Raw genomic sequence first — 25696 nt, 5'->3', positions numbered from 1 at the left:
TGACATTATCTGTGTTCATTTGAATGAAAATGGGAGATCAATCTTTGTGAACTCGATATTTAGATTTCCATCAAGTACTTAGTAATGGAGAAAGATAAAAAACATTGGTGTTGATTTATGATAGTTTCGTTACACCGATTCTGAAATATCAAGCATCCTAATCAAACATAATTATAATAATCAAAAAAAATGTCATCTGCCAAAGCCGTGGATGCAGAAGACATCCTAAAACTTTTTTCACTCTATCTAATAGAGCACGGTGAAAAACTACTTACTCGTGCTCATCAATTCATGAATGTGACTCACCTATATCCCTATACCACACCTTCAAATAATAATACGAAAGAACCTCTCCGAATCACTAATGATTTTTTGACAGTTTGTGGTGTGGACCCCTTTCTAATGAATGATTATGATAATAACCAAACAAATCCCACCGATAACAACAGCAACAATAATTTAACAAATTCTAGAAAGGAAACTTTGGAAGTGGAAAAATCAATAATTGAAAGATGGTGGGAAAGGAGGAAGAAAATTCATTCGGAATGGGTTGAAAAGTATTTACAAAGCAACGGAGCATACATTGAAGAAAGTAGGTAGTTTGTTTTTAATGTCTCTAATTATCAAAAAACAACAAAATTATTATAACAACACAACTGTTTTTACATGGTGTGATGATGATTTTATTGAAATGATGATTTGAAATATTAACAAGACAAATCACCGTTTGCACTCGATGAAAATCCACTCCTGCCAATGATTAGTACTATTTATTTTCATCACTTGATGAACAAAATTCGTTATGATTCTTTATTTGGAATGGTCAATCATAAAGTACCAAATTCAAAGATTTTGAAAATGAAATACAAAATTTTGAGAATTTTAAATGCTCGAGTTAAGGAATTTAAACGAAAACAGAAAGAAAAAAAGAGTTTCTTCTCTTGGTTTGTTGAGCAAATTGTTGATAATGAATTTATTACCGAGTTGACTAATACTGATTTTGAGAGATTTATTTACATTTTTAAGAATATTCGAGTTTTACAATTGGAAACAAACAAGACAAAGAAAGGTCCAATGCAATCAAACAAAACTGAAGATGTTGAGGTTGATTTGACACTTTTTCACAACTTGAAACATTTGATTATTCGATCAAATTTTACAAGATTATTGTATATTAAAGGAAAATTTATTACGAACGATGAGACAACAGGTAAGTAATTGGATTCAATTTTTTGAATATCAACATGTTCAATAGAAGAGTCAGCATTCAAGACAATCAATTTGGAAGGATTGACAGTTTTGGATTCACAATTTTTGAGGATTGAAAGAAATATTTTCCATGATTTTTCTGAGACACTGAGAGTGTTAAATTTGATTAGTATTGACGAGCAATTACTGTTTGATATTTTCTTGGAACCAGATGATAGAGAACAAAAGAATGAATTCTCCGAAAAGTCGAAAGATGTTTTCAAAGTTTTGGAGGTTTTGAACATTTCCAATGTTTGGTTTAAGAAGGGAGAGGTTCCACCAATATTTTCTAAACCAGCATTTATTGATTTGTTAGTGAACAAGTTGAAGGTTTTCATTTTGAAAAATACCAATTTGGAAATTTCAATTTTTGATGCTTTCAATGATGTGGGAAAGCATTTCGTGTTGAGCCATTTGATGGTTTTAAATCTTTCACACAACAATTTACACACTATTTTAAGGAAGAAAGACACAGAGGAAAAGAATTGTATCACTATTAATTTACCAAATTTAATCGAACTCAACTTGGCATTCAATGAATTGGAAAGCTTAGATTCATTCCATGGTGTTGTTTGCCCTAAATTAGAAATAATTAACTTGGAGAATAACCAACTCAATCAAGATGTTGCTGAAAATCTTAGGAGAATAACAGCCAATTCTAGTTCTCATCTTAAACGGATCAATCTTAGATCTAATCAATTAACGGCATGGCAAGAAATCAAGCAATTGCAATTTTTCAACAAGCTTCATGATCTTCAACTGAGTGGTAACATGGAAATTTGTAGATATGGAAATTACCACAGAACTATTCTGTCCTATTTCAGAAGAAATATTAGTGAAGAATTTGTTCTAGATGGTGTCAAATATCTGAAGAAGGACATCATGGATATTCTCAATCTCTCACAAACAGGTTCTTCAACAGCCACTGATACCAGTTCGCAAAATGGCAGTATGAGTGACACTGATGGTAGTGATGCTGATATTGAAAATGATAACTTTGTGGATTTGAGAAAACAAATCAAGAAGAGTAGCAGTTCCAAATCACTCATCCAAGAAGAAGTCAAACAAGTTAAAGAGGAAAAGAAGAAGAAAAAGAAGGAAGGAAAGAATAAGAAATCTAAAAAGAAAAAGAAAAGAGTTTTCAATGAAATTCCTGAATATTCAAAGAATGCTCCGTCAAAAGTTCAATCCAATCCAGAAGAAGATGCAAAGAAAGTCAAGGAAGAATTTCCAGAACTTGAAGAAAGGTCAACAAAGGTTATTGAACTCTTAGGCCAATTGAGAAATGATGGTGGTACTAAGTGGTTAAGTTTACTAAATGAAATGGGCTATCTCGATGAAAAGAACCAACAAATTACTCTGACACCAAAGCAAAACCTCACTGAACAAATCAAGAAGACAACTCAAAATAAGGACAAGCAAGAATTGGAAGATTTTATGAACAAGCTCAAGAAGAATTCTTCACAAAACAAGGCCATGAATAGTCTCAGCGACTTTTTACTTGGAAAGATAAAGAAGAAGAGTGATCCCTCCTCTAGTGAAGACATGGTTGCAGCAACCCCTAGAGCTAAAAATCATCAACAGGACTTTTTCGCAAGTATGGACTTGAAAAGAATTTCAAGATTGGGCAACAAACAAATGCCAGTTCTTGAAGTCCATCCAGTGTTTGGTATTGCAGACACTCCAAACTTTGAAAAGTATGGAGCTACTGAAGTGGGAGGACTTTCATTTATCAAGGCAAAGGGAACTAAATATGGAAGCGATGCTCTGATTGCCAAATCTTTGAATTTGGAACCAAGAAGTGATTTCTTGAATGTTTCCTTGGTGGTCAATCAATCAATTTTCAAGTATGGAGAGCAAGAAAAATCAGATAGTGCCAGCGACTCTGACAAGAGAAGTAGAATCCAAAAGAGACACAGAAATATTAAGCAACACTATTCAGCTAAAATTGCCGAATTGAAAGAATTAGAAAAGGTAGAGAATGAAACCTCACTCAAAATCTCAGATGAAGAAATTCAAAATATCAACAGTAATAGAAAGAGAAATAAGGGAGTCTTTTTGAGATCAGAGTTGGAAAAGACAGCTGGAGATGCTGTCGGCTCCATGATAAATAAGAGAGCTACCATTAATATAATTAGAAGAAAGGATACTGTTAAACAACCAGAAGCAAATTCAACCCCTCCTGAAAAGAAATTTTCAGTTCCAATTCCAGAAACCAACATGCAGAAATATCTCAATGACGACGATTTATTGGAATCCCTTCTGAACGAAAAGAACGATGATGCAGAGACAAAGAAGAGAAAGGAGAGTGTTCTCAGATCTAGAGGAAGAACTTTCATTAGTCCAACTACAACCGTTTTAGCAACCTCAAATGTTACCGGTGAAAGAGATCGTTCAGCAACTCAATTCAATGAACCAAAGAAGGCAGAACAAGCAGCTACTACTAATCCACTCAATCTTACTCCTATTCTTGTTCCAGTAGTAGTTGCTGCAACCAAAAAAGAAGCAACACCTGAAAAGCCACCTGTTGAACCAAAGAAGCCAGAACCAATTGAAGATGACGATGACGAGGATGATATTCTAAAGGAATTACTTGCTAAGAGTGGTGAGGTAGATGAAGAAATCAAAGCTACACCTGAGAAACCACCTGTGGTACAACCAACAAGCGTATCAGCACCAATCGTTGTTAAAGAAAAGACACCTGAACCAACAACACCTAAAACACCTGAAATAGAAACAGAAACACCTGAAGTTTCATCTGCATTACAAAATGCAATGGCAACCTCTATTATTGGAACACAATCAATTGTTGATGAAGAAAATATTGAAAATCAAGTTACAGTTGTTAGTGCTGCGAGATCTGACTCTGATTTTGATTCTTTCGATGAACAAGAAACTTTATTACCAGGAGTTACTCCAGAAAAGTTGAAAGTCATTGCACCATTCAATGATCCTGGACAGAGCTCAGATTCTGACTTTGGAACATTCAGTGGAGATGAGGAGACACCAAGAAGTAAGAAATCTAGCAAGCCAGCTTCAACACCTAAACATCATGAAAAAGTCAATTCAATGCCAATTATTAATTTGGCAACTGATGAACCAAAAGGAAGATCAAAAGCCAAGTCAGTTTTCAAAATGTTCAAAAAGAAGGATCAAGATGTTGCTCAAATTAAGAATAGAAGTTCTATGAGAATTCCACAAGAGGAAAGAGATTTTCTTGCTTCTACACTTTCTGATGTAATTGAATTTGGACCAATTACTAGCTCTACAACATTTGCCTCATTGAAGAAAGTTGAAGAACCACAAACTCAACCAAAGAAAGATGAGGATTCTGATTTTGATCTTACTGACGAAGAGGAGGAATCAAATACTCAAAATGTACCAGCAAAACATTTAGACGAAAGCTCATTCGAAACCAACACTCCAACAAAGGAAGAGACGCCAACTCCTCAAATTCCACTTCAAGAAGAAACAACAGTTTCATCCCCAATCGTTGAGGATGCTGTTACTCCAAGCATTGAACCAATTACTGTAGGATCAAAGAAGGTAATTTCCAATATCAAGAAAGTTCCAAACAATAAGGAAACACCAACCACACCAGTCGCTAGCTCACCAACCACTACAGTACCAACTACAAGAAAATCATTCGTAATCTCATCAAAGAAAAAGAAGGCAGTTGCTTTCAGTGATCACAAAGAGGAATTTGTAATTGAGCCAAAGTCTGTGGTTTCTACACCGGTTGAGCCATCAAAAGTCGAATCCTATGACGATGAGGGTTATGGCGATGAGTTGACTGTCACTCCTGTTATTACTGCAACACCAACTCAAGATATTTCTGTTAAAACTGAATCACCAAATGTATCTACTCCACCAATAAGCCCACTACCAGAGCAAAACACTTCACCAATGGCTGTCAAAGAAGAGGTAATTGTTCAAGAGCCTTCAGTTACCACAACTGAGGAGAAACCTTCTGAAACTGTAATCTCTACTCCTATTGCATCTGTTGAATCATTAATTCCTGGGTTGATTGTTCCAGTAATTATTGAGGAGCCTAAAGTACAAGATGAAACTCCAATAATTACAGAAACACCAATTGTAGAAAGTTTACCTCCAGTAGCAGCTCACACTCCAGTTTATATTGAAGAGCCAATAATACCAACAGAAGAAGACAAAATCATTGAACAAGAAGTTAAAGAGCCAGAGGTTATTGTGCCTCCTGAAAGTGAAATTGTCGCCGAAACAGAGAATACACCAACTGAGTCGACTATTCCTGAACCTGTAGTAGTGGAAAGCACTCCTGTTATTTCTGTTGTGGATGAACCAGTTAAAAGTGAAATTGTTAGTGAGCCAGAAATTGTAACAGCTCCAACAATACCTGAGGAAGTGATTGTTGAAATTCCAATTGTGTCTATTTCTACTATGCCTCAGGAAGAACCAAAACAAGAGGAACCAATTATTCCAGAACAAGTTATTGAAAAATTAATTACTACAGAATTGCCATCAATTGAAGTTGTAACCACACCAGAATTAATTCCTGAAACTCTTAAGGATACACAAGATGCCGAGCCAGTAATTGTTCCACAACCAAAAGAAGCAGAAAAACAAGTCTTTATTCCTGTAATTCCAGTAGTGGAGGTTACAGCCACCAAGGAGGAACCAGAAATATTTATTCCTGAAACAAAAGAAATTGTTGAGCCAATAATCAATACTACTCCACAACCAATCCACAGTACCTGAACCAGAACCTGTACCAAAACAAGTGGTTCCAGAAGTACAACAAGAACAGCCAAAGCCAGCTCTTCCTAGCTCAACAGTTAATTTTTCATCACCAAATAAGGACATTGCAGTCATGTCACCTGCTTTAACTCCAAGTCCAGCAATTGAACAAGATGATGAAGATGATACTGAGCGAGTGCTTAAAGAACTCTTAGCCCTTCAGCAACAACAGGAAATGAATGAAGATACTGAATATGATGATGAAGAAACTATTCTACCTCAACAACCAATCACATCAGCCCAAGTGAAGCCACCAACAGCAACCAATGGAAATGTGAAATCCAAAACTGATGATTCAAGCTCTGAAGATGAAGATGATGACATGGTAAAATCAATTCTTAAAGAAGAAAAGTCAAAAATCGATCAAGTTGAGTATGATGATGACGATGATTTGGGTTCTTTACTCACTTCATATGCTAAGAAAAGACAAGAGGAAAAGCCAACAAGTGCTCCAGCTGTTGAAACTGTTTCTCCAATTTCTGAGCCACCCTCAACTGTATCAGTCTCCTCGGCAACAAGTACACAAAAGGTTATTAAAACGAGAAGAAACGCAATTGGTAGCTTTACAGGAACTGCCATCCCAACCTCATCTCGTAAAAGATCAACTGCAGTCGTCATTCCAACCCAGAAGAAACCAACACGAGTGGTTAAAACTGTTGATGATTTATTGCTAGACGATTCTGATGATGAATAAACACACAGATTTTCAAAGTGAATCTCAGTGAATCCAGTCCAAAATGGCTGCATGTTAATGAATGATTTTCCGTTCAAACATTTTAACACACTAAAAGCAAAACTAATTTGAAGATAATTGGAGCATGTCAATTCAAACACAGCTTAAAAAATCCACACAACTTTGAACAGCCAACACTCGCCAATAATTAATTGCCACACAAACATGACAAGAAAGCACAACATTTCAACACCTTTTGACCTTGGCGATGAAGTTGCTCAGACTCCACGTGGAGAACGTCCAACATTCTCACGCTATGAAAATACATCATCGGATCAAAATGATAATTATCGGAAAGTAAATTTAGAGGATCATCATCGTGATGCTGTGGAATATCAAGGAAAGAGTGAAGGATGTTGTTGGTTTTGTACAATAATGTAAAAATCTTTTACACCTTCTCATCACTCACAATTATTGTGTAGCACCTATTTGTAACAACATTTTAATTTATTATTTAACATTGTGTTGAATTTGCTCCGTGTTACTTTACTCCAATATTTAAATAATATAATAGTATTATATTATTATTAATATAATTTAACGATTATTTGTAGATATTCATTAACATTCACTATTTGCGAGAGTAGTCAATATAACCATCACCACCCCAATAAAAAGATTGTGCAGTTACAACAGCTAATGCATAATCACAATTTCACTTCCATTCTTCAGTGGTTTTTCTGAGTGAACCCTTGGCATTCAAGATGGCATCAAGTGTGACCTTAGCACTCTTTGTTTTGGATGGAGAGGCATCATTAGTATTTACATTTACAACTTGAGAAAGAGGTGGAGGTGGTGGAGCAGTTGTACTCTTCTTTTCCTTCGTTTGTTTGATTGCATTTTCGAGACCAACCTTCTTTTCCAATTGAGAAAATTCTTCCAATTCTTTGAATTTTTCAACATCTGGCAAGTCAATAGTTGCTTCTTCTTCTAATTTTGCCAAAATATCTGAATGCTTGATGGTTTGTTGAGAAGGACGTCTTGAAACCTTCTTTGGTTTGGAACTCAACTTTCTTTGAATGAGTTGGTTATTAGATTGTTGAATTACCTCTTGAGTTGAAGCGACTGGAGTAGTGATAGTACTAGATGTAACTTCCTTCTTATTGTTTGCATCTTCCTTACTACTTGGTTTGATTAAGGAATTGTATGCATTTCCAGAAAAGTTTCTAAACTTCTTCATCTTTAAACGTTCTCCAATGAGTCCTGAAATTTCAGCAGGTTTTGATTGCTTTTCTGGTGTTGCAGTAGTTGTTGGTTGAGTGGCAACATTGTTAGTACTATTACTTGTCGATTTTGGAGTAATTTTAGTTGTGGCAGCAACTGGCTCTTTGACAGGTTTAGGAGGTGATGATTGGATGACAGTTTCATTTGGAATCTTCTTTGTTTCTTCAATAATTGGATTGATTGGTTTGGTGATGACAGGTTTGTTATCTTGTTCTACTGGTTTCTTTTCAACAATTGGTGTTGGCTCACTGATGACAACTTTAGGTTTGATGATGACAACCATTGGAGATTCTTCCTTCTCTACAACCTTTTCTGTAACAGAGGAAGTGACAGGAATTTCTTGTTTAATAGGAGAAGTGGTAGTCTTCTTATCTTCTTCAATTGCTATCTTTGTAGTTTCGTCTTCCTTCTCCGAAGATGATTTTAGTTCTTGTATGGAAACTGTGCTTGTAGAAGGACAAGTTCCTCCGAGAACACTTTCTTCATCATATTGTTGAGGTTGTTCTTGGTTTCTTTGTATTTCTTCGTAGAGTTTCCACTTTTTATAGTCAGTTTCGTCTCGTGACTGTCTTTCTAATTCATCCTTGTAGAGAGAATAAATTGCTTGAACAATATACATAAACCATGAGGTAATGTATGAAATAATTCTGGAGAAAATTGACTTGGATTCTGTTGTGGACATTTTTTTGTTGTTTGAAGCTTTTTTGTGATTTCTGTATTTGTACAATTTTGGTGTTGACATTGGACAATTCTTGCTGTTGTTTAAAATGAGTAAAATAGGTAATAATCAATTAAACATTTGTAAATGATGTTCGTTAAATAAGGAATCATTAAAATCATTTACAAATGCTTTTGCAATTTCTTCAGATTGAAACTTGATAGAAATTGAATTTTCGTCCTCCAACATTTGGCATCCATCCTCCTCAACCATTACGTCCCAATCAAAATCAAAGCTAGTATTACAATCAAGTATGAAATATTTGAATTGTTCTATAGAGGCGTAATAAATATTTAGAATTAATACAGTCCTCTTGTCTGTGTCAGGATTTTGAATTGCTTTAACTTTTGCAATTTGCTTATTATCCAATACTAATCCGTGTACAGTATTCAAAAGAGCAAAACAATAAGCCACATCCTTCAATACTACATAAAAGGTATTGGAAGTGTCTGAAGCTACCTGCCACTTTCTTTCAATAAAATCATCCAATTTTGGTGGTATGACAAGCTCCATTTCGTGTTTGCTTGGAATAACTATCTGAAATGCTTTTGACTTCCAAAAATATACAACAGGATGAACATTGATATCAGTACTAAATTGCATTGAAATTGCAAGCTAAAACGTGAAAAAAACTTACCCATTCTTCCTTATTAAATACGAGCTCAGAAACAATGCAAGTGTAAAACTTTGCTTTTCAGATTCTAAGGTTATGAATACAGCTTTGTGCATTGAAAAATTACCATATGAATCATTTAAATACATGTCATTGATTTCCACTGGACCAATCCTTTTTTCGTACCTTTCACAAATATTGGTTAATGTCTTTTTGCTGATATTGAAAACAATCAAAACTCTAGATATTTCGGCTCTATTCTTCTCGTCTGAAAAAGGAACAAAAGGGTAGTCACTAAACTTATCAAACTCAAATTTTCTTCCAGTGTGACTATTTAAATCTTTTAGTGCAACTAATTCTTGACACTTTGGGCATTTGATTTTGTACTTATCAATGCTTAATCCTTTCAGTTGATTACCAATATCATTAACATGTGTAACATTTCCATTCTTTGATTTAATTATCAGTGAATAAAAATTAGGTTCTCCTTCAGTCTCGATTGAACTGCACACTTCACAAATCATAGTATCTTCTCCTCTCAGTATTGTTGGTTTATCACAGCATTGGCCATGGCAAGCGTTAGAGCAATATTTACAGACTACAGGGGAGTTCTCAATGGGTCTCTGACAAATGTAACAACTTCTTGATGTTAAGAGTGGGATGGGTTCTATATTTTCTACTCTTAATTCACTTCTTTCAAATGGTATTACTTCTGTTTCTTCATTTAGCTCAGGTAGTGGAATGAAATTTTCAATATTTTCGTCTGTTTCGATTTCACCTTCTGTTTTTTCCTCAGAAGCAATAAATGAAGCCAATGCTTCTTTAGCCTCATTGAGCATTGCATCAGCTTCATTGTACATAGTTTCCAAGTCTTCCAAGTCAGTAAAAGTCTCTTTTAAAATTATTGTCTTGAATTTTTCATACTTGTTCTGCAAATCGTAAAATTTCCTCTGAATATTTCCAATTTCTGCAGCAATGAAATCTGGGTCTTCCGATTCTTTTTCGAATTGTTCACGACAATATTCTACAATCTCTTCCAATTCCGAAATAAAGTTTTGCTCCATAGATTGTTTTGTTTTCTTGGAAGGCTCTTCTCCTTCACAAGATGCAGAAGCACTTCTTTTCATTTTTTTGTTTTAGCATTTGTGTAATTTGCTGCTAATTTTTTGCTCAACATGACATACCTAGACGAAGGGTTTGTTTTATTTAATTAAAGCTTGACTTGCATTTAGCTTTGGGAGTCTATTTTTCAGAGCTGCAGTTGCTGGCTTTACAACAAGTATAGGACCTTCATTCCTTCTCAGCCTGTACTCTTTAGCAGAATTTGGCCTTGCAGAGTGTGGCATTACTGAAGATGTTTTCTCCTGTTCTTTTTCTCTTGCAGTTCCTGGCACTTTATTCGAAAGATCCAAATTACTCTTCAGAGAATATCTCATAAAATTATTCTGCCCTCCTTGAGGTGCACTCTTTGGTGGTTTAGGTCTCATATCGTCTGGAGATTTTCTTTGATTTTGAAGTTGTGAAGGAGGTTTATCAAGGTCAGTATTGTCTCGTCTTGCTGATACCATTTCATATTCTTCTTCTGCACTTCGACCTGAGCTCTTAATAGTATATTTAAAGATTGGATTTTCCATTCTTGTTAAATGTAAGAGTTTAAAATGTGTTAAGAAACTTACTCTGCAGATATCATTACTTTTTTCAAATTTAGTTTGGGTATTTCGAAAAAGTCAGATGGGCTACTTGGTGGAATAAGGTTTGGTTTTTCTTTTTCTCCCTTCTTTGGACTTGTATTTGGACTATCAGATTGAATGCTAGTGTTTGGATTGATTTGTAATTGAAGTTGTTGTTGAAATTGTTGTTGAAGATCTCCCAACGTAGTTCCCAACTTTCCTCTAGCAGATTCATTTCCACTTAAGGCTTGAACAGGAAGAGGATCAAAGTTAGTTAAATAGTTTTGTCTTTTTGGAGGAGAACCGGATGGTGCTGTTGAAGGCGTTTTGGAAGAGAGTGGTCGACTGCAACTAAGGCATCTGTACGAACTGGAGTGACTTTGTTCGGATTCTCCTTTTGCCATGAGACATGGTTGACTCACACCCATTCCTACCACTAGATCCTCTGTAGAAATATCCTTTCGCACGATATTAATTATATTTGGAGGGTAAATTGGTTGCTGGGCTTCTATAAGTTCCTGCTTATCTGCCTTACTTTTGATTTTCTCTTCAAGCTTTTTAATAGATACCATCATTTCTTCTGTAGATGTTTTCCCAAGAATAGTATTCAATTTCTCGTTCAAATAGTCAAATAGAGCATTGACAATCTTTCGATCAGCTTTCAACTCTACATTCTTTTCATCTGCTTTTTGTTTGAGGGCTTCCCAAGCCTCTTCTCTCGGTAAAAAATTTGTAAATATTGTATCAATATGTTTTTCATGAGTACCCACAGTATTGACTACTTGTCTCACTATTTCATTCTCGTTAATTGCTGCTCGCACTTCTGGAAATGTCACAAACCGTTTCATACATTCTCGAATATCAGTAAACTCTTCTAACACCTTGTCACCCTCTCTGTCCATTCTTAATTTGGTTTCCCATCTCAACTCGTTTACAATGTTTGTGGAATTGTCGTATATTGTTTTAAAACATGGAGTGGTCATTAACATGTCTGTATACATCTTTCTGTACTCTTGTCTGTTCTTCTCCTTTTTCATTTTGGAATATTTTCCAATATCTTCCTTAGCTTGAAACTTTTCCTGTACATATGTATCATTCAAGTCAGTGATTAGATGTTTATCCAGCTGAAATACGTCGTACAACAGATTGGTTATGTAGTTAGTTTTCAGGGTATCCTTCTCCAGTAATCGAAAATTCTTATCCATTTTATCTGACAAGGTTTCCATCTTTTTCAGTAAATTTTCTTCCAGTTTCGTCAGTCTGAACTTTAGTTCTTCAATTTCATTTTTTTGAGATTCCGTTCGTTCCTTAAATATCATAAAATTATATTCCACCTTATTTGATATGTCCACAATTTTGGATCCCAAGTCAGAATTTACGGCTGATATTTTTTGGTTGTAATCATCTTGAAGCCTTTCTAAATTTTCATTCGAAATATCAAAATGTGTCTTGATTTCGTTTGATAAAAACTCAATATTTTCCTCCAATCCCTTTTTTACATCCAGTCTCAATTGATCCATTTGTTTTCTCAACTCCTCCTTGTCAAATTTGAGTACTGTAATCATTTCTTTAGCTTCATCAATTTTCTTTTCAGTTTTCATTTTCTCCTCTGTTAATTGTTCATGAACAATAGCCTCGACTTCTGTGAGTCTTGTTTCATGTTGAGTATATTCCTCTTGAATTATAGCAAACTCATTGTTTAAATTATGGATTTGGTTCTTCATAAAAGGATCATCCTCCCTCACAAAAACAGTTTCCTTATGTACAACTTTTGGAGTGGTTGGTCTGGAGGATGGAAGATCCTTCTTTGGTGGATCAGTAATCATAACACCGGTATTAAATGATGACTGCCTGCTCAATGAAAAATCGCTTTTTTGAGCGACTGCTTTTGCTAGTGACCTTATATTCTTTTCCTGCTTTTCCACTGTCTCAAGTAACATTGTTACAGTGTTTATCAATTGCTCAGGATCCACAGTGAAGGATTTCTTTGCAATATTTTCCGATGATAATTGCTTCTTCAGCTTGGTGAAATCAAAACTCTCGGGAAGAAGTCGTTCAGCTTCAATTTCCTCTTGCTCCAATTGTTTCCTCTCCAAATCACTCTGTTCTATTTCATCTAAACTTGGAGTAACAATAATTGACATCTCTGGAGGATTTAAAAACGACATTTCTTATATACTCCTCAATAAATTAAATTCCTTGTTTCAACAGCTACTGAGAGCTGTTGTTGTATTTTTTTGCTTTATTTTTTTAAACTTTCCAGTGCAACCAAGTTTGGCGGGAGATTGGGACTAATATTGCAATAACGTAATCTGAATCAATAATATTTCCAAGAAGAGATTATAAAGTGGAAAATGAAATGATTAATTCAGAATTATCTCCCAATAACATTCAAGTGTGATAACAAATAGCCTCCTTTATTGATGATTCAACTTTGAAGAGGGAATCAATTCTGTATAATGATTATTTCACAACTTTGAAATCATGAACAAGGTGATGAAGAAGTCATGTCATACTGTCTAGTCATCCAACCACTACTAATCACCGATCATTACTGAATTAACAACAAGAATGTATTTTGAACAAACAAAAAAATTGATCAACAACCAGCCCTCACAATTTAATTGGAAAGTCTAGAAAAAGGATGGGACAAAATAAATCCTCTCCTGCAATTGCAAATTCATTCTCTGATTATATTGATAGTTCTTCGAGTGAAACGACATTTATTCCTCATGATGATGGCTGGAGTGATGATGGAAATGATTATGAGAATTGGTTGGGCACCTCCGATGAGTCAGAATTCATGGAACCACAATCATCATCACATTCTCCTTCAACAACAAGTAATGGAAGGAAATCATTCAAGTCACCATCACCATCATCATCAGCTGCACTCGATTCAAAATTTAGTGCATTGGAATCATCAAGTGAAACACATCACCACACAATAAGCGAGAAATCCAATGTTTTTAAATCTCTCAACTCTAAAATTACCTTCCATATGGATCATGTCGTTGTGAGGAGAAGAAACAAGAAACTGTGGACCAATAATTCACCACCCCAAGAGGAGCCAAATGCAAATTTGTGGTATATTTGCGAAAAGTATACTAAATTAAAACGATTGGATGAAAAACATGGAAATACCTATTCAGCAACAGAAGTTGCACACAAAAAACAATCTTGTGGAACATCGGAATTTACAAACAGTCAAAACAATCTCCAACAAGCTAAACAATTTTCATCTTCTTTATATTCATCAAACAGTAGACAAGTTGTTGTAAAATTCTTCAAATGCACAATTAATGAATGGTACAGCTACTCTCATCAATCAGGTTCTTTCCCTTTGGAAAGATATATTGAAGAATTGAAAAATTATTGGTATATGACTTTTCATAACACGAGAAGAGATGAAAAGAAGGTGGATGACAAGTTTTTCAAGATTTATGTGGATAAGAATTTTTTCAATTCTCCATCTGGAAATCAACAAGTTCTTGTCATGCTTGTCATGCCATACTTTGACAGAAATTTAAGCTCAGTAATCTCAAAACAAAAGACATTGGGGAAAAATCTCTCATTACTGGAAGCTATCTTGCTATTCAAACAAATATTAGCTCCTGTTGTACAGATACATCAACTGGGATATTCCCATCATAATTTAAAACCTGAAAACATATTCTTAGTACCACATACTACAAATAATCGAGTAACAAGATCCTTTTTTTCAAAAAAGAGATCAGATTCTATGACCAGTCAAACTTCAACTGAACAAACTTATGATGTCATATTGACAGATCCTTTTCCAAAAATTTCCATATTACAAAAAGCAGGCTCATCCAGTCTGAGTGAAAATATCAGAAGAAGTATGGCAACTCAACATTTATTATCAGATGCTGCCCTTTCTTCAGAAAGTTTTAGGAGGAGTTCTTGTGTTGCCATTGATGGACAAGGTGGATCTCCATCTCCAAGTGCTTCCATACCCAATCCATCAGGTTCTATCCATTTAACATTTATGATTACTGGAAACAAATTCCTTAACGATTTTAAATTATTCCCAAATAGATATTCATTCGATCAAAAATCAATTACAGAATACCACTCCCCTGAGCTAAAAGATCTTATCACTAATGGTCCAAAAAAGAATATTTATATTAGGAGTTCATCGCCTATATGGGCCTCTCAGAATTTAAACATTTCAAGTGACAATGATCTGGAAAGTGTTTGCAGTATTAACATTAAGGAATCGATATCTGAGACACTTATCAATTCCTCAGATATTTATTCACTAGGTATACTGTTCTACCAAATACTAGGTTTAGATTTGTCTTTAGAAACTCTCATTAATGCCACTTCTATTCATGCCAAACGAGTGTACATTAGAGAGATGATTTTATTGAACTATAGATATGATACAGAGTTTTTAGATTTATACGAGAGATTGGTCGATATTATTGTTAATCAAATGTTGACAGTGCATCCTGAGGAGAGAATACTATCCAAAGACCTCTATGAAACAATTGAAGATATTGAAATGCTTTTGAGAAGAGGAGTACAAAACATATATTGGGATACTGATAAATCAAATAATACGCAAATAAGCCTGTTTCAACGCTCTTCACAATCAACAAGTGCATTTACCATGACTGAAGAGGAGGCAGAGTCTATTTATTCGAAAATGATGGTACTTCAATATGGTTCTTTCAAGTTAGATATTTTGAAAAAGATCAACTCATTATCTAATTTTTCTCCTGTTAAAGGATCTTCAGCTCCTTACCAAACCAATGAAAGTTCTAAAAAACACAATCTGGTTGCCCTCAGACTTCCAACCCCTTTGGATGACATTGAAGATCAAGAGGATTCCTTCTCTGCACTAGATAATATGGAGGTACAGGGTTTGTACAAACCATCAAGAAGAGTACTCTCACTGACACAGTTAGGTTTTACTCCAGAAGTTTTTTCTATGAGGGCCATTAATCAATTTATTAGTATAGAAAAATTGAAAATTACTAAATTTATGGAATCAAAGAGAGGAAAGGAAATACTACTTGCTTCTAAAAGAAGAAAATATGGAAATTCTGAGCATACTTTCAAGATAACATGCTTACCCATTAATTCTTGTATGACTATTGTACCACAAACTAACTCTCAACAAAAGAACTTACCAAAGATTGTAAAGTTACCATACTGCGATGATTATATGGATGATATCAATAATGTTGTCACGAATGGAACTGATAATATTGATTTTTATTTTAATGGATTTAATATTATTGATTCCATGTTCAATTCGTGTCATTACACAAAATCCATAGCCCCTGTCATTCACAAATTTTCATGGATCAATATGCACTGTTTAGTAGAGCCATTCTATGAAATGAACACTCTTGATTATTTCATCTTATATAAGAGATCTCGTTCCAATAACGTTTCTGTTAGTGATTTAACTCCATCCTATTCCTCAAATATCAATTCTCTTTCCAATACTGAAAGAAAGCCATATCTCGATGAAGAAGATAATAAGAATACCCTATCAGTGGTGACCAGTATTTCATCTTCCCCTCCAACAATCTTCACAACTCTCCAAGTTTGTAGATTAGCCTCAGAAATAGCAGAAGCCCTCAATTACTTACACACACAAGATATTGTTCATTGTCATGTTAATACTCAAACAATTCTCTATCATGATGACATTGAACAGGTTCTTCTCTCATCATTTGAAGAAGCTCAAGTGAAAAATTCCAAAACAAATTGCGTATTTATTGCACCTGAATACTTTTTCCAAAATCCAACAGCGCAAAATATTGTTACAGATAGACTGGACATTTTCCAATTTGGAATCTTAATGGCAGGTCTGATATTAGGATTAGAAATGGATGCCAGTATTGCAGTGATTGCTATTTGTCAAAATGAAGATAGATTCGTCAAGGAAATGGATTATCAATTCGAATTGAAAAACATACCTAAACGAATTTCATCCCTTATCAAATCATGTCTAGTCTCCAATCCAAAGAAACGTATTGGTGCTAAGGAAGCACTCTATGATCTAGAAGAAATAATCAAGAAGAAATAAAAAGAAATCACGAATAAATTAACCAACAACTAACAGTATTTAATTTTGGCGCCAAAAATCCTCATACAAAGTACAATAAGTAAAACAACAAAAACCTTACAGAAAAAATCGAACAAACATTTTAAACGGAACATAAAGATGGTTAAACTCAGATGTAAAGTTGGTATTCTCGGAGATTCCACTGTTGGAAAAACAAGTCTTATCAAAATGTTCAAAGAAAGAACATTTCCGAATCAATATTTAATGACAATTGGAGCTGATTTATATACAAAAACAATTGATGTTCCTGTTGTTACAAATGAACAACAACATGATTCAATTCCAAAGGAAAATCAAGTAGAACTATTTATTTTCGATATTAGTGGATCATCAATTTATGAAAAATCATACAACGAATATGTATGTACAATGAATTCAGTTGGAATTTTAATCATTGATTAATAATCGGAATTAGATCGATGGTTTGAATGCTTTTATTATTGTCTATGATGCAACCAATCCAGAAACATTTACAAATTTAACAAAATGGTACAGATTGTGTAAGAGTGTAAGAACTAGTAACAGCAGTCAAAAGAAGCACGACAAATCACTATTAGGTGTATTAGTAGGAAATAAGAGTGACCTAGGTGCTTTTGAAAAGGTAACTAGACATCAAGGTGAAGAATTTGCTAGGGAATGTGGATTGGAATTCTTCCAAACTGCCACAAATACTGATGATGGAAATGTAGAACAACCATTCTTACATATTGCTGACAGTTTCTATAAATCATTCTTAGAAAGAGTTGAGGAAATTAAGTACGTCTGTGAACATAAGACAGCACACAAACTGTAAATAAAGAAAATATTCTTATAAAAAATGGAACAACAACTGGATCAATCAGCAAATGAAGAATTTGAAATTGATGATTCGGGAATGACGTATTTTGAGAAGGTTTGTTTGTGATGCTAAAATTATGATCATTAATTATCTAAAGCATCAATTAACGCAAAAGGAGAAATCCGACATGTATAAACACTTTGACAGATATAAACTGACAATGAAAATTAAAGATATTAACGTTGATTATGTGGATGAGGTGGAAAAGAAGATTGGAAACAATACCATTCTATCCTATCATGCAGGTGTGAGTGTAATTGTTTCCATGACATACGACAACTTCAACTCACATGAACAAATTGGTTGTGGAAATTTCCAATGTGATAGTAGAGGTAAAGCAGTATTGGAAGCGAAGAGAATTGCCATAGACGATGCATGCCAGAGAGTTTGCAGGGTTTTTGGTGATATCCACTCTGGACATCATAATTTAATGATGGCAAGAAAACAGTAATAGAAAACATTGTTGTACATCATAATTTGATGAAAGCAACATCGGAAGTAATTCAAATTATAAGACCAATAGATGATAACCAACAGATGAAACCAAGATCCATAATGTCATGGATGTTTGAAGCAGTTTCTATTTAATTAATATAATTTTATAATTATCATATTAAATTAATTAAAATTAAATTTATTGATCATTTTAGATTAACTACACCTTCAAAAAATGCAACAACCACAACAAGAAATTACAGGCGATGATCAGGAACAAATCATGCCAAACAACACAATATACATAAATAATATTAATGAAAAGATCAAAGTGCCTACTCTTAAAAAACAATTATATAGTATGTTTGGACAATTCGGAGAAGTTTTGGATGTCATAGCAAGTAGATATGAAAAGACTAGAGGACAAGCTTTTATTGTATTTAAAGATGTAGCAACAGCAACAGCAGCAAAGAAGAAATTAAATGGATATGTATTCCATGATAAGCCAATGCATATTAATTTTGCAAAATCTAAAAGTGATGCTACAGCTAAATTAGATGGAAATTATGAAGAATATAAAGCAAAGAGAGTTGAACAAAAACGAGCTAAACACGGACTTGAAGAAGAACCAGAACAGAAAAAACCAAAGAAAGTTAAACAAGAATCATCTAAACAATCTAGGAGGGAAGAAAATCTGGTTCCAAGCAGTGTACTTTTCATTGAAAATTTACCAAGGGATGTTGAAAAGAGTTCAGAATTACTTGAAACATTATTCAACAATTATGATGGATATAAGAAATTGAGATTGGTAGGAGAGAAAGGTGTTGCCTTTGTGGAATATGAAACTATTGAACAAGCTACATCTGCTAGAGAAGGTCTTCAATCATGGAAGATTAAACAACAACCAATGCGAATCAGTTTCAAAAAGATGTAAATTAATTAAATTATTATTGATTTCTATATTTTTATCAAACTCCATCTCAGTTAGCGAAATAGATCAATAGAGTTCAATAGAGGAATGTTTTATTAGAAAGTGTCATCTGAACAGATGGAAGGCCACATTTTCTATCACAGGGCAGTGTTAGACAGAAGATAGAGTTTGCCTTCCAATTAGAAATCTTTTTTAATAACAAAAAAATGAATTACGTTAAAGGTCTCTTCGGGAAGAAGCAGACCGCTTCGGAGGAAACAAACGACAATGAAAGTGCTGCTTCTGAAGAGGAAGTAGAACAACCACAACAAAAGAAAGTTAAGAATTTTCCACCATGTTATCCTATAGTTTATCACAGTATTTCTGCTTGTGGTAGAAAAAAGTATTTAGCCTTGATGGGATTGGTAGGTTATATTGTGATCGTGATCTAACAATATGATAATTGTAATCATCATCAAAATAGGGAGAATATATTGCTTTTATTATTATTGCAATTTTGAACATTGTCGGATTGATCATTGCTCTTGTCACTAGTAGAGTTTATGATTATATTGGAGGAGTTGCTCTTGGTGGATGTTATATTATCTTTTATCCAGTTATTGCATTCTTTGCTCAATATTGGTTGACATATGGTGCTTGTGCACACAAGAACTCTGCCAGGTAGGTTTCAAATTTCAAATTGGTCAACTGATCGTTTAAGATATGTTTTGGCATTCATTTCATATTTGGTTGGTATTATCTTTTCATTATTCATGGCTATTGGAGTTCCATCAATGGGAGCTTGTGGATTGGTTGGAGCTTTGCAATTAATCACTAAATCTGATGGTACATTTGCCATGATTTATAGCTTTATTATGGCTGCTGTTTGGGCATTCAATGTAGTTTATCAAGTTATCATTGTTCTCTTATTATATAGACATTTCAATGAAGAAGGAAGCTCACTTGGTCGTGCCAAGGACCAGATCATGGCATTCTTTGTTAAGAGATCTCTCACAAGTACAATCTCAGGTGTCACTGGTGGAAATTAATTCCCCAGATTACATTTCAAATAATATTAAATTACAAATTTATTTAAGGAAATTTCTACTTTTTTCATACTTTTCATTACAAATATTTAAAACTGTAAATCACCAATAGGTTTATTTTACTGTAAATGATACAACAAGTGGTTGCCATACAACAAAATAGAATCGAAGTAAATAGGTTGAGGTGTGGATAACAAATAACAGTTTGACTTTGTAGTTTGACTAAAGTCGTGTAGTTTTCCATCAATACACTGGTGATGTATTATTAAATTAATTATTTAAATTTTAAAAAAAATGATCACACCAGGAATTATTGACGTGGAGCCACTCCTTCCACCTCTTCGACCTCTTAGAGAATTTCTTGCCTATACTTCACTTAGAAATCACAAACAACCACTTAGAGCAAGAATATTGGATTCTATTACATTTTTCCAAACTAATTATTTGCTCATCAACATGATTATGTTGTGTTTACCAATGCTCTTCTCCTATTTATTTTTCCCTGTTTTAATCCTTGCTCTAAGTCTTTTCTTCTTCTTGGCCTATCACAAGTCTGACAACATCATTGTTTTGCGTCGTATAAAGGTTACCAAAAATTTGGCCATTCTCACTTGCTTGTTTGCTCTCGTATTGCTCGTTCTCGTCTCTGGAATGTACACCACTCTCTTTGTAGGATATATCTTTACAGTATTCTTCGTCATGTCACATGCTTGTCTTACTGATCGTAGAAGAACACAACCATCATTCCAACAAGATGACTCAAATGGAGCTAGTAGAATTTTCGATCCAGAAGAAATCATTCGTAGAGATGAAATGCAAAGAAGAAACTTCCAACAACCAATGACTGGTTACTCAACAAGTAATAGATTTATGACTCCTGGAACCATTCAACCAACTTCTTATGAACCAACCTCTTCTGATGCTTCAACTACTGAAGATGACTCGAAGCGTTATAAGAAGGAAAAAATTGAACAAACTAGAAAACGTATTAAGGAAAACTATGGATTGGAATAAAAATTCATCCACCAAATAATTATTCCCGCCAATTTACTTTTCTGTTATTCATTATCAAAAAAATGCCACCAACACAACAACCAAAATCAATGAGAGGTGGTGGAAAGCAATCGTCTCCTCTTGCATCATCAGATAAGGATGAAATTGCTGATTTTAAGGAAAGGTTGAGGCAACAAGAACCCAACCAAAAACAAAAAACTTCTAATCGGAAAGGAATTAGTGAAAGGGAAGTGCTTCTAAAGGAGGCTCAACAACTTTTAGATGAGGATAGTATACTTATTTCTCCATCAAGGTCATTGCTTGAAGCTATTGAAAAGGATTTGGAGGAAGCTGGATTTTCTGATGGAAGTGATGACGAAGAAGAGCCTGTATTTAAAAGAAGTAACAAGGTTGAAGCAGTTGAAACTACAAAGAAAACCCCCAAACCAGTCGCAGTAAAGGATTCTCCACCACAAAAAACCCGACCTCCTCCTCAAACAAAGTCAGTAACTCCAAAATCTATTAAAATAGCCCCACAACCAGACCACAACCCATTAGAATTAGACAGACAAAGACTAGTTAGCGACAGGTTAGAGGATGTTAGCTCTCAAATTTCTAAGATTGAAAAAGCCATCTCAATTTTTGATCAAAAAGAAAGAGAAATCAAAAATCAAAAGAGAGAAGAATGTGAAAAAGAAAAGATAATTATTAAGGAAAAACAAACCTCTCTCGAAAATATGTATTTAAAGATTGACACTTTACAGAAAAAACAAGATAAAGAGTTGAAGATTTTAACAAGAGAAAAGAAAAAATTGAAAGACCTAATAATCCAAAACGAGCAAAAAAAGAACAATTTAATCAAAGAGAGGGATTCACTCCTATCTATCCCAACAGATTTAAGGAGAAATCCTGTTGATGACAAATTGATTCAAAAGAGAGACCAGCTAATAGAAGTTAATGCAACCATTGAGAGGATTGCAAGCAAAATTAGTGACATTGATTGTTATCTGAAAGAGCTGGAGAATGATGAATCAGAGTGGTTAGCCCAAATATCAACTAATTCAATGATTTTGGAAGGATCTACATTGACTGATGACCAAAAAAAGAATCTCACAACATTAATAAGGAGAGAAAAAGAAATTTATTTAAGGACAGAAAGATTACGAGAAAAGTTTCCTTTAGAGATATTTCTGATAGACTTGAAGTTTGAATATAATAGAGCTGTAGACGAGCTTAATTCCAAGAAAGTATATGCAGAATCTAAGAGACAAGAAGTTTGTGAGTTAATAGACGAAAAGAGGATCATTCTTGAGGAATTGGAGCAAGAGAACCTATCTGCAAAACAAGAATATGTATCCAAGAAGGAGAGCGGGATTGAAAACCTTCAAAATGAATTGAGAAAACTCTCAGCTCTTGAGAATTATGTACATACCATGTCTATTGAAATAGAGGAAACAGAGGCTATTCTTGCTCATGCTTTAGAACTTTCTTCTGAAGAACTTGATTTCCAACAACTAAGACAGTGTGTTGATTCATTCAATGCCAATTTTCTTGGGGAAGCAATAGAATTTGATCAAATCGGTTTCAAATTGCCATATGAGTCTATAGTCAATACATTCAAGAAACTCTATATTAACCAATCTAAATCATTTATAGACATTGAGAGAAAGAGATCAAAGGAAAGAGAAGAGTACATTTCCATGATAAGGGATAAACTTGAGAAAGATAAAAAGTTGGTCGAGGTTGCCAAAGAAAAGATATCCTCATCCTCAATTGGAGAAGTTGAGCGGGAAAACTCAGAGCGAAAAAGGGGAGAATTAGAAAGACTTGGTCATTTTTCAAATATTGTCAGTGAATTAGAGCAACAAATAGGAGGATTAATCAGAGATAGACAAGAGTGTGACGAAGAAATAGAATCAATTGTTTCGCAATTGAACGAAATCGAAGAGAGTTATAACAAGGAGAAAGAGGAAGTTGAGAAACAAGTGGCAGATAAAATCGAGAATTGCACAGATGATGAAATGAAATTAACAGAGGAAAGATTTGTTAGGTGTGAGGCATTGGTTGGATCTTATTATCAAATCAAAGATGTTATCCAAAGAATTGTAGATACAAGCAAATGTGACAAGGTTTCTCAATATGTTGATGCCAGCAATAATGTTGAAAGCCAAGTCAAGGTAATCAACAAACAAAAAATAGAAAAGCAGGATGAGTTAGAAAAAGCGAACGAAGAAATTGATTCAATGATAAACCAAAAAGAAAACCTTGAAAGGGAAATTGAAAGTCTTGCAAATCAAGAGAAACAATTCGAAAGTGAAATTACAAAAGAAAAAGTCTCAATAGAAACAAGAGTTCAAGAAATTGATAACCTTTTAGCTATAATAGAGGAGGATGTAAAAGAAACTATTGCTGATTATGATTCAGTCACTAAACCTTTGGAAAAGAGTATTTCTGTGATAGAGAAAGAATTAAATAACTTGACAAATTCAACAATGACACTCAAGAAACAACTTGCTGCCATGAAGAAGAACTTAGAAGATATCGAGGCATCATATACAGGCAAAATATCACAAGTAAGAGCTCAGAGACAACATTTAAGACATAGATTGGAGCTCAAATTACAAGCAGTAGAAAATGTGAAGAACAGTGGGGCAGATATTATAATGAGATCGATCAAGCCAAGTAAGAACGAGAAATCAAATCCTCCTCCAGTTTCTAAGAGTGGTTACTATAGCATGTATATGAGAAATAAGGATCCTAATTCTTTAGAGGACTTTGATGAAGATTTCTATACAGATTTAGCAGAGAGAGAAAACGAGGGACACGAGAATGATGATCATACTCTTGAAAACTCAAATAATTCACTGGAGGGTAGTGAGGAAGAACAATATGAAAATGAGCCAGAAATAACAAAGGATCAAACACCTGTCACAACTGAAACCACTCAAAAAGCTCCTCAAACCACAACACCTAAAAAGCCTACCAATACCTCTACCAACACAACCGTTGCTAATCCATCAAATGGTGGTGTTGTTGGTGTTGCCTCATCAAACATTTCAAGATTATTGGCATCCAAACAATATAAATTGTTTGGGCCAAATTCAAAACCTTTGAGTAAGGAGGATGTTCAATTTGTTCTGGATAAATTCCAGTTCATGTGTAATGGTACCCTATTGCATAAGAAAAAGTCCAATACGGAATATGTATTAAGGCACGTATGCTTATCGCAGGAGTTTACGAGAATATTAATAAGAGACAATAAGAAGAAAGTTCCAGAATCGTTTTTGAAGGTTGAACATATTGACAAGGTTTCCAAGAGCAAAGAATCAACTAACAAAAATCTTGAAGGTGGATTCTCGCTCATAATTATTACTGATAAGAAAAAGATGGAATTTGTTACTTTTGATGAGCGAGATTACAATAATTGGGTGGATGGTCTTGGTTTGCTAATAGAGAACAAACAAAACCTGTTCTCCTTGAAGTACAACATCAGGGATTTACTAACTAATGTACAATAAATTCTATTTATTAGAGAATGGGACAGTACAAGAAACACCATTTTGGTGGTATACTCCAATGATATGATCTGCCTTCTCGTAAAACTTGAATGATATGCAAATGAACTGAGTTTTGAGAGAGCTGCTTTTGATGAGCTTGGCTAATTTCTCTACATTGATGGTGTCTAAACTGCTACATAATTCATCAAAGATACAAATACTGGTTGAAAAACATCTCATTAGCGCTTTAGAAAGAACAGAACAAACCAGATTTTTCTGACCACCAGACAGCTTACTAAACTCTTTCCACTCTGAATCGTACTTGCAATAAATATTGACACCCTTTTCAAATAATGTCTTCTTGTCTTCATAGTAAGAAATGTAGCAGTTTGAGTTGTTATTCAAATCTCTGAATATTTGAGAGAGGTTCTCATTAATTTTGGAAATAACCTTGTGAAACAATTCATATCGTAAGGTAAGAAATTTTGACTCCAATAGTTCGAGGCTCTCAATTCTTTGATTGATACTATTGAGCCTCTTATTAGTGAATTTCAGCTTTTTCTTGGCTGTTGATTGTTTTTCTAAACAATTTTTATCCACACTATCTTGTATACCTTCCAGTTCTGAATTTATGTGCTTGAGCTCAGATATCAGTTTGAGCCTTCTCCTTTCCTCTAATTCCAAGTCTAGTTTTGTGTCTACTTTCAAAGAGATATTACTTTGTGCTATTTTAGAAATGGACAACTTTAGCTCGTCGATATCCTCTTGGATTTTTTCCTTATCTTGCACTTTTCTAGAGATTTGAAGGTCTTTCTCATTAATTATTTGGCTTAATTTTTTAATGTTTCGTCTGAATTCTTTTAATTTGTTACAATAATCCTCTTTTTTT

At 34.2% G+C, this 25696-nt stretch overlaps 10 protein-coding genes across 10 annotated transcripts; 8 read left to right on the top strand and 2 right to left on the bottom strand.

Moving 5' to 3' along the window:
- Nucleotides 1-189: 189 nt before the first annotated feature.
- Nucleotides 190-6718, top strand: NAEGRDRAFT_65673 (uncharacterized protein; the record flags this gene model as incomplete). The annotated part of the gene is made up of 4 exons (XM_002679032.1): nt 190-592; nt 716-1210; nt 1256-5977; nt 6009-6718. The coding sequence occupies 4 exons, from the start codon at nt 190-192 to the stop codon at nt 6716-6718; spliced, it is 6330 nt and encodes a 2109-aa protein (XP_002679078.1).
- A 694-nt stretch (nt 6719-7412) lies between these two features.
- NAEGRDRAFT_65672 (uncharacterized protein) lies at nt 7413-8663 on the bottom strand (the record flags this gene model as incomplete). The annotated part of the gene is made up of 1 exon (XM_002678913.1): nt 7413-8663. One exon carries the CDS (start codon nt 8661-8663, stop codon nt 7413-7415), a length of 1251 nt encoding a protein of 416 aa, XP_002678959.1.
- A 105-nt stretch (nt 8664-8768) lies between these two features.
- On the bottom strand, nt 8769-13126 carry NAEGRDRAFT_79155 (uncharacterized protein; the record flags this gene model as incomplete). The annotated part of the gene is made up of 4 exons (XM_002678912.1): nt 8769-9291; nt 9499-10428; nt 10624-10947; nt 10989-13126. The coding sequence occupies 4 exons, from the start codon at nt 13124-13126 to the stop codon at nt 8769-8771; spliced, it is 3915 nt and encodes a 1304-aa protein (XP_002678958.1).
- A 500-nt stretch (nt 13127-13626) lies between these two features.
- Nucleotides 13627-17049, top strand: NAEGRDRAFT_47835 (uncharacterized protein; the record flags this gene model as incomplete). Its single annotated transcript, XM_002679031.1, has 1 exon — nt 13627-17049. One exon carries the CDS (start codon nt 13627-13629, stop codon nt 17047-17049), a length of 3423 nt encoding a protein of 1140 aa, XP_002679077.1.
- Nucleotides 17050-17187: 138 nt separating this feature from the next.
- On the top strand, nt 17188-17881 carry NAEGRDRAFT_32419 (small GTPase; the record flags this gene model as incomplete). Its single annotated transcript, XM_002679030.1, has 3 exons — nt 17188-17340; nt 17377-17448; nt 17504-17881. 3 exons carry the CDS (start codon nt 17188-17190, stop codon nt 17879-17881), a joined length of 603 nt encoding a protein of 200 aa, XP_002679076.1.
- A 121-nt stretch (nt 17882-18002) lies between these two features.
- Nucleotides 18003-18377, top strand: NAEGRDRAFT_65668 (uncharacterized protein; the record flags this gene model as incomplete). The annotated part of the gene is made up of 1 exon (XM_002679029.1): nt 18003-18377. One exon carries the CDS (start codon nt 18003-18005, stop codon nt 18375-18377), a length of 375 nt encoding a protein of 124 aa, XP_002679075.1.
- Nucleotides 18378-18596: 219 nt separating this feature from the next.
- Nucleotides 18597-19295, top strand: NAEGRDRAFT_60473 (uncharacterized protein; the record flags this gene model as incomplete). Its single annotated transcript, XM_002679028.1, has 2 exons — nt 18597-18950; nt 19011-19295. 2 exons carry the CDS (start codon nt 18597-18599, stop codon nt 19293-19295), a joined length of 639 nt encoding a protein of 212 aa, XP_002679074.1.
- Nucleotides 19296-19498: 203 nt separating this feature from the next.
- On the top strand, nt 19499-20320 carry NAEGRDRAFT_65666 (uncharacterized protein; the record flags this gene model as incomplete). The annotated part of the gene is made up of 3 exons (XM_002679027.1): nt 19499-19696; nt 19756-19952; nt 19993-20320. 3 exons carry the CDS (start codon nt 19499-19501, stop codon nt 20318-20320), a joined length of 723 nt encoding a protein of 240 aa, XP_002679073.1.
- Nucleotides 20321-20611: 291 nt separating this feature from the next.
- Nucleotides 20612-21341, top strand: NAEGRDRAFT_79154 (uncharacterized protein; the record flags this gene model as incomplete). Its single annotated transcript, XM_002679026.1, has 1 exon — nt 20612-21341. The coding sequence occupies one exon, from the start codon at nt 20612-20614 to the stop codon at nt 21329-21331; it is 720 nt and encodes a 239-aa protein (XP_002679072.1). The 3' UTR covers nt 21332-21341.
- A 52-nt stretch (nt 21342-21393) lies between these two features.
- On the top strand, nt 21394-24828 carry NAEGRDRAFT_47833 (uncharacterized protein; the record flags this gene model as incomplete). The annotated part of the gene is made up of 1 exon (XM_002679025.1): nt 21394-24828. One exon carries the CDS (start codon nt 21394-21396, stop codon nt 24826-24828), a length of 3435 nt encoding a protein of 1144 aa, XP_002679071.1.
- Nucleotides 24829-25696: the final 868 nt, after the last annotated feature.

This window comes from Naegleria gruberi (genome assembly GCF_000004985.1).
Source record: "Naegleria gruberi genomic scaffold NAEGRscaffold_15, whole genome shotgun sequence".
NCBI lineage: Eukaryota > Heterolobosea > Eutetramitea > Acrasida > Naegleriidae > Naegleria > Naegleria gruberi.
This window is presented reverse-complemented; position numbering and strand designations above follow the sequence as displayed.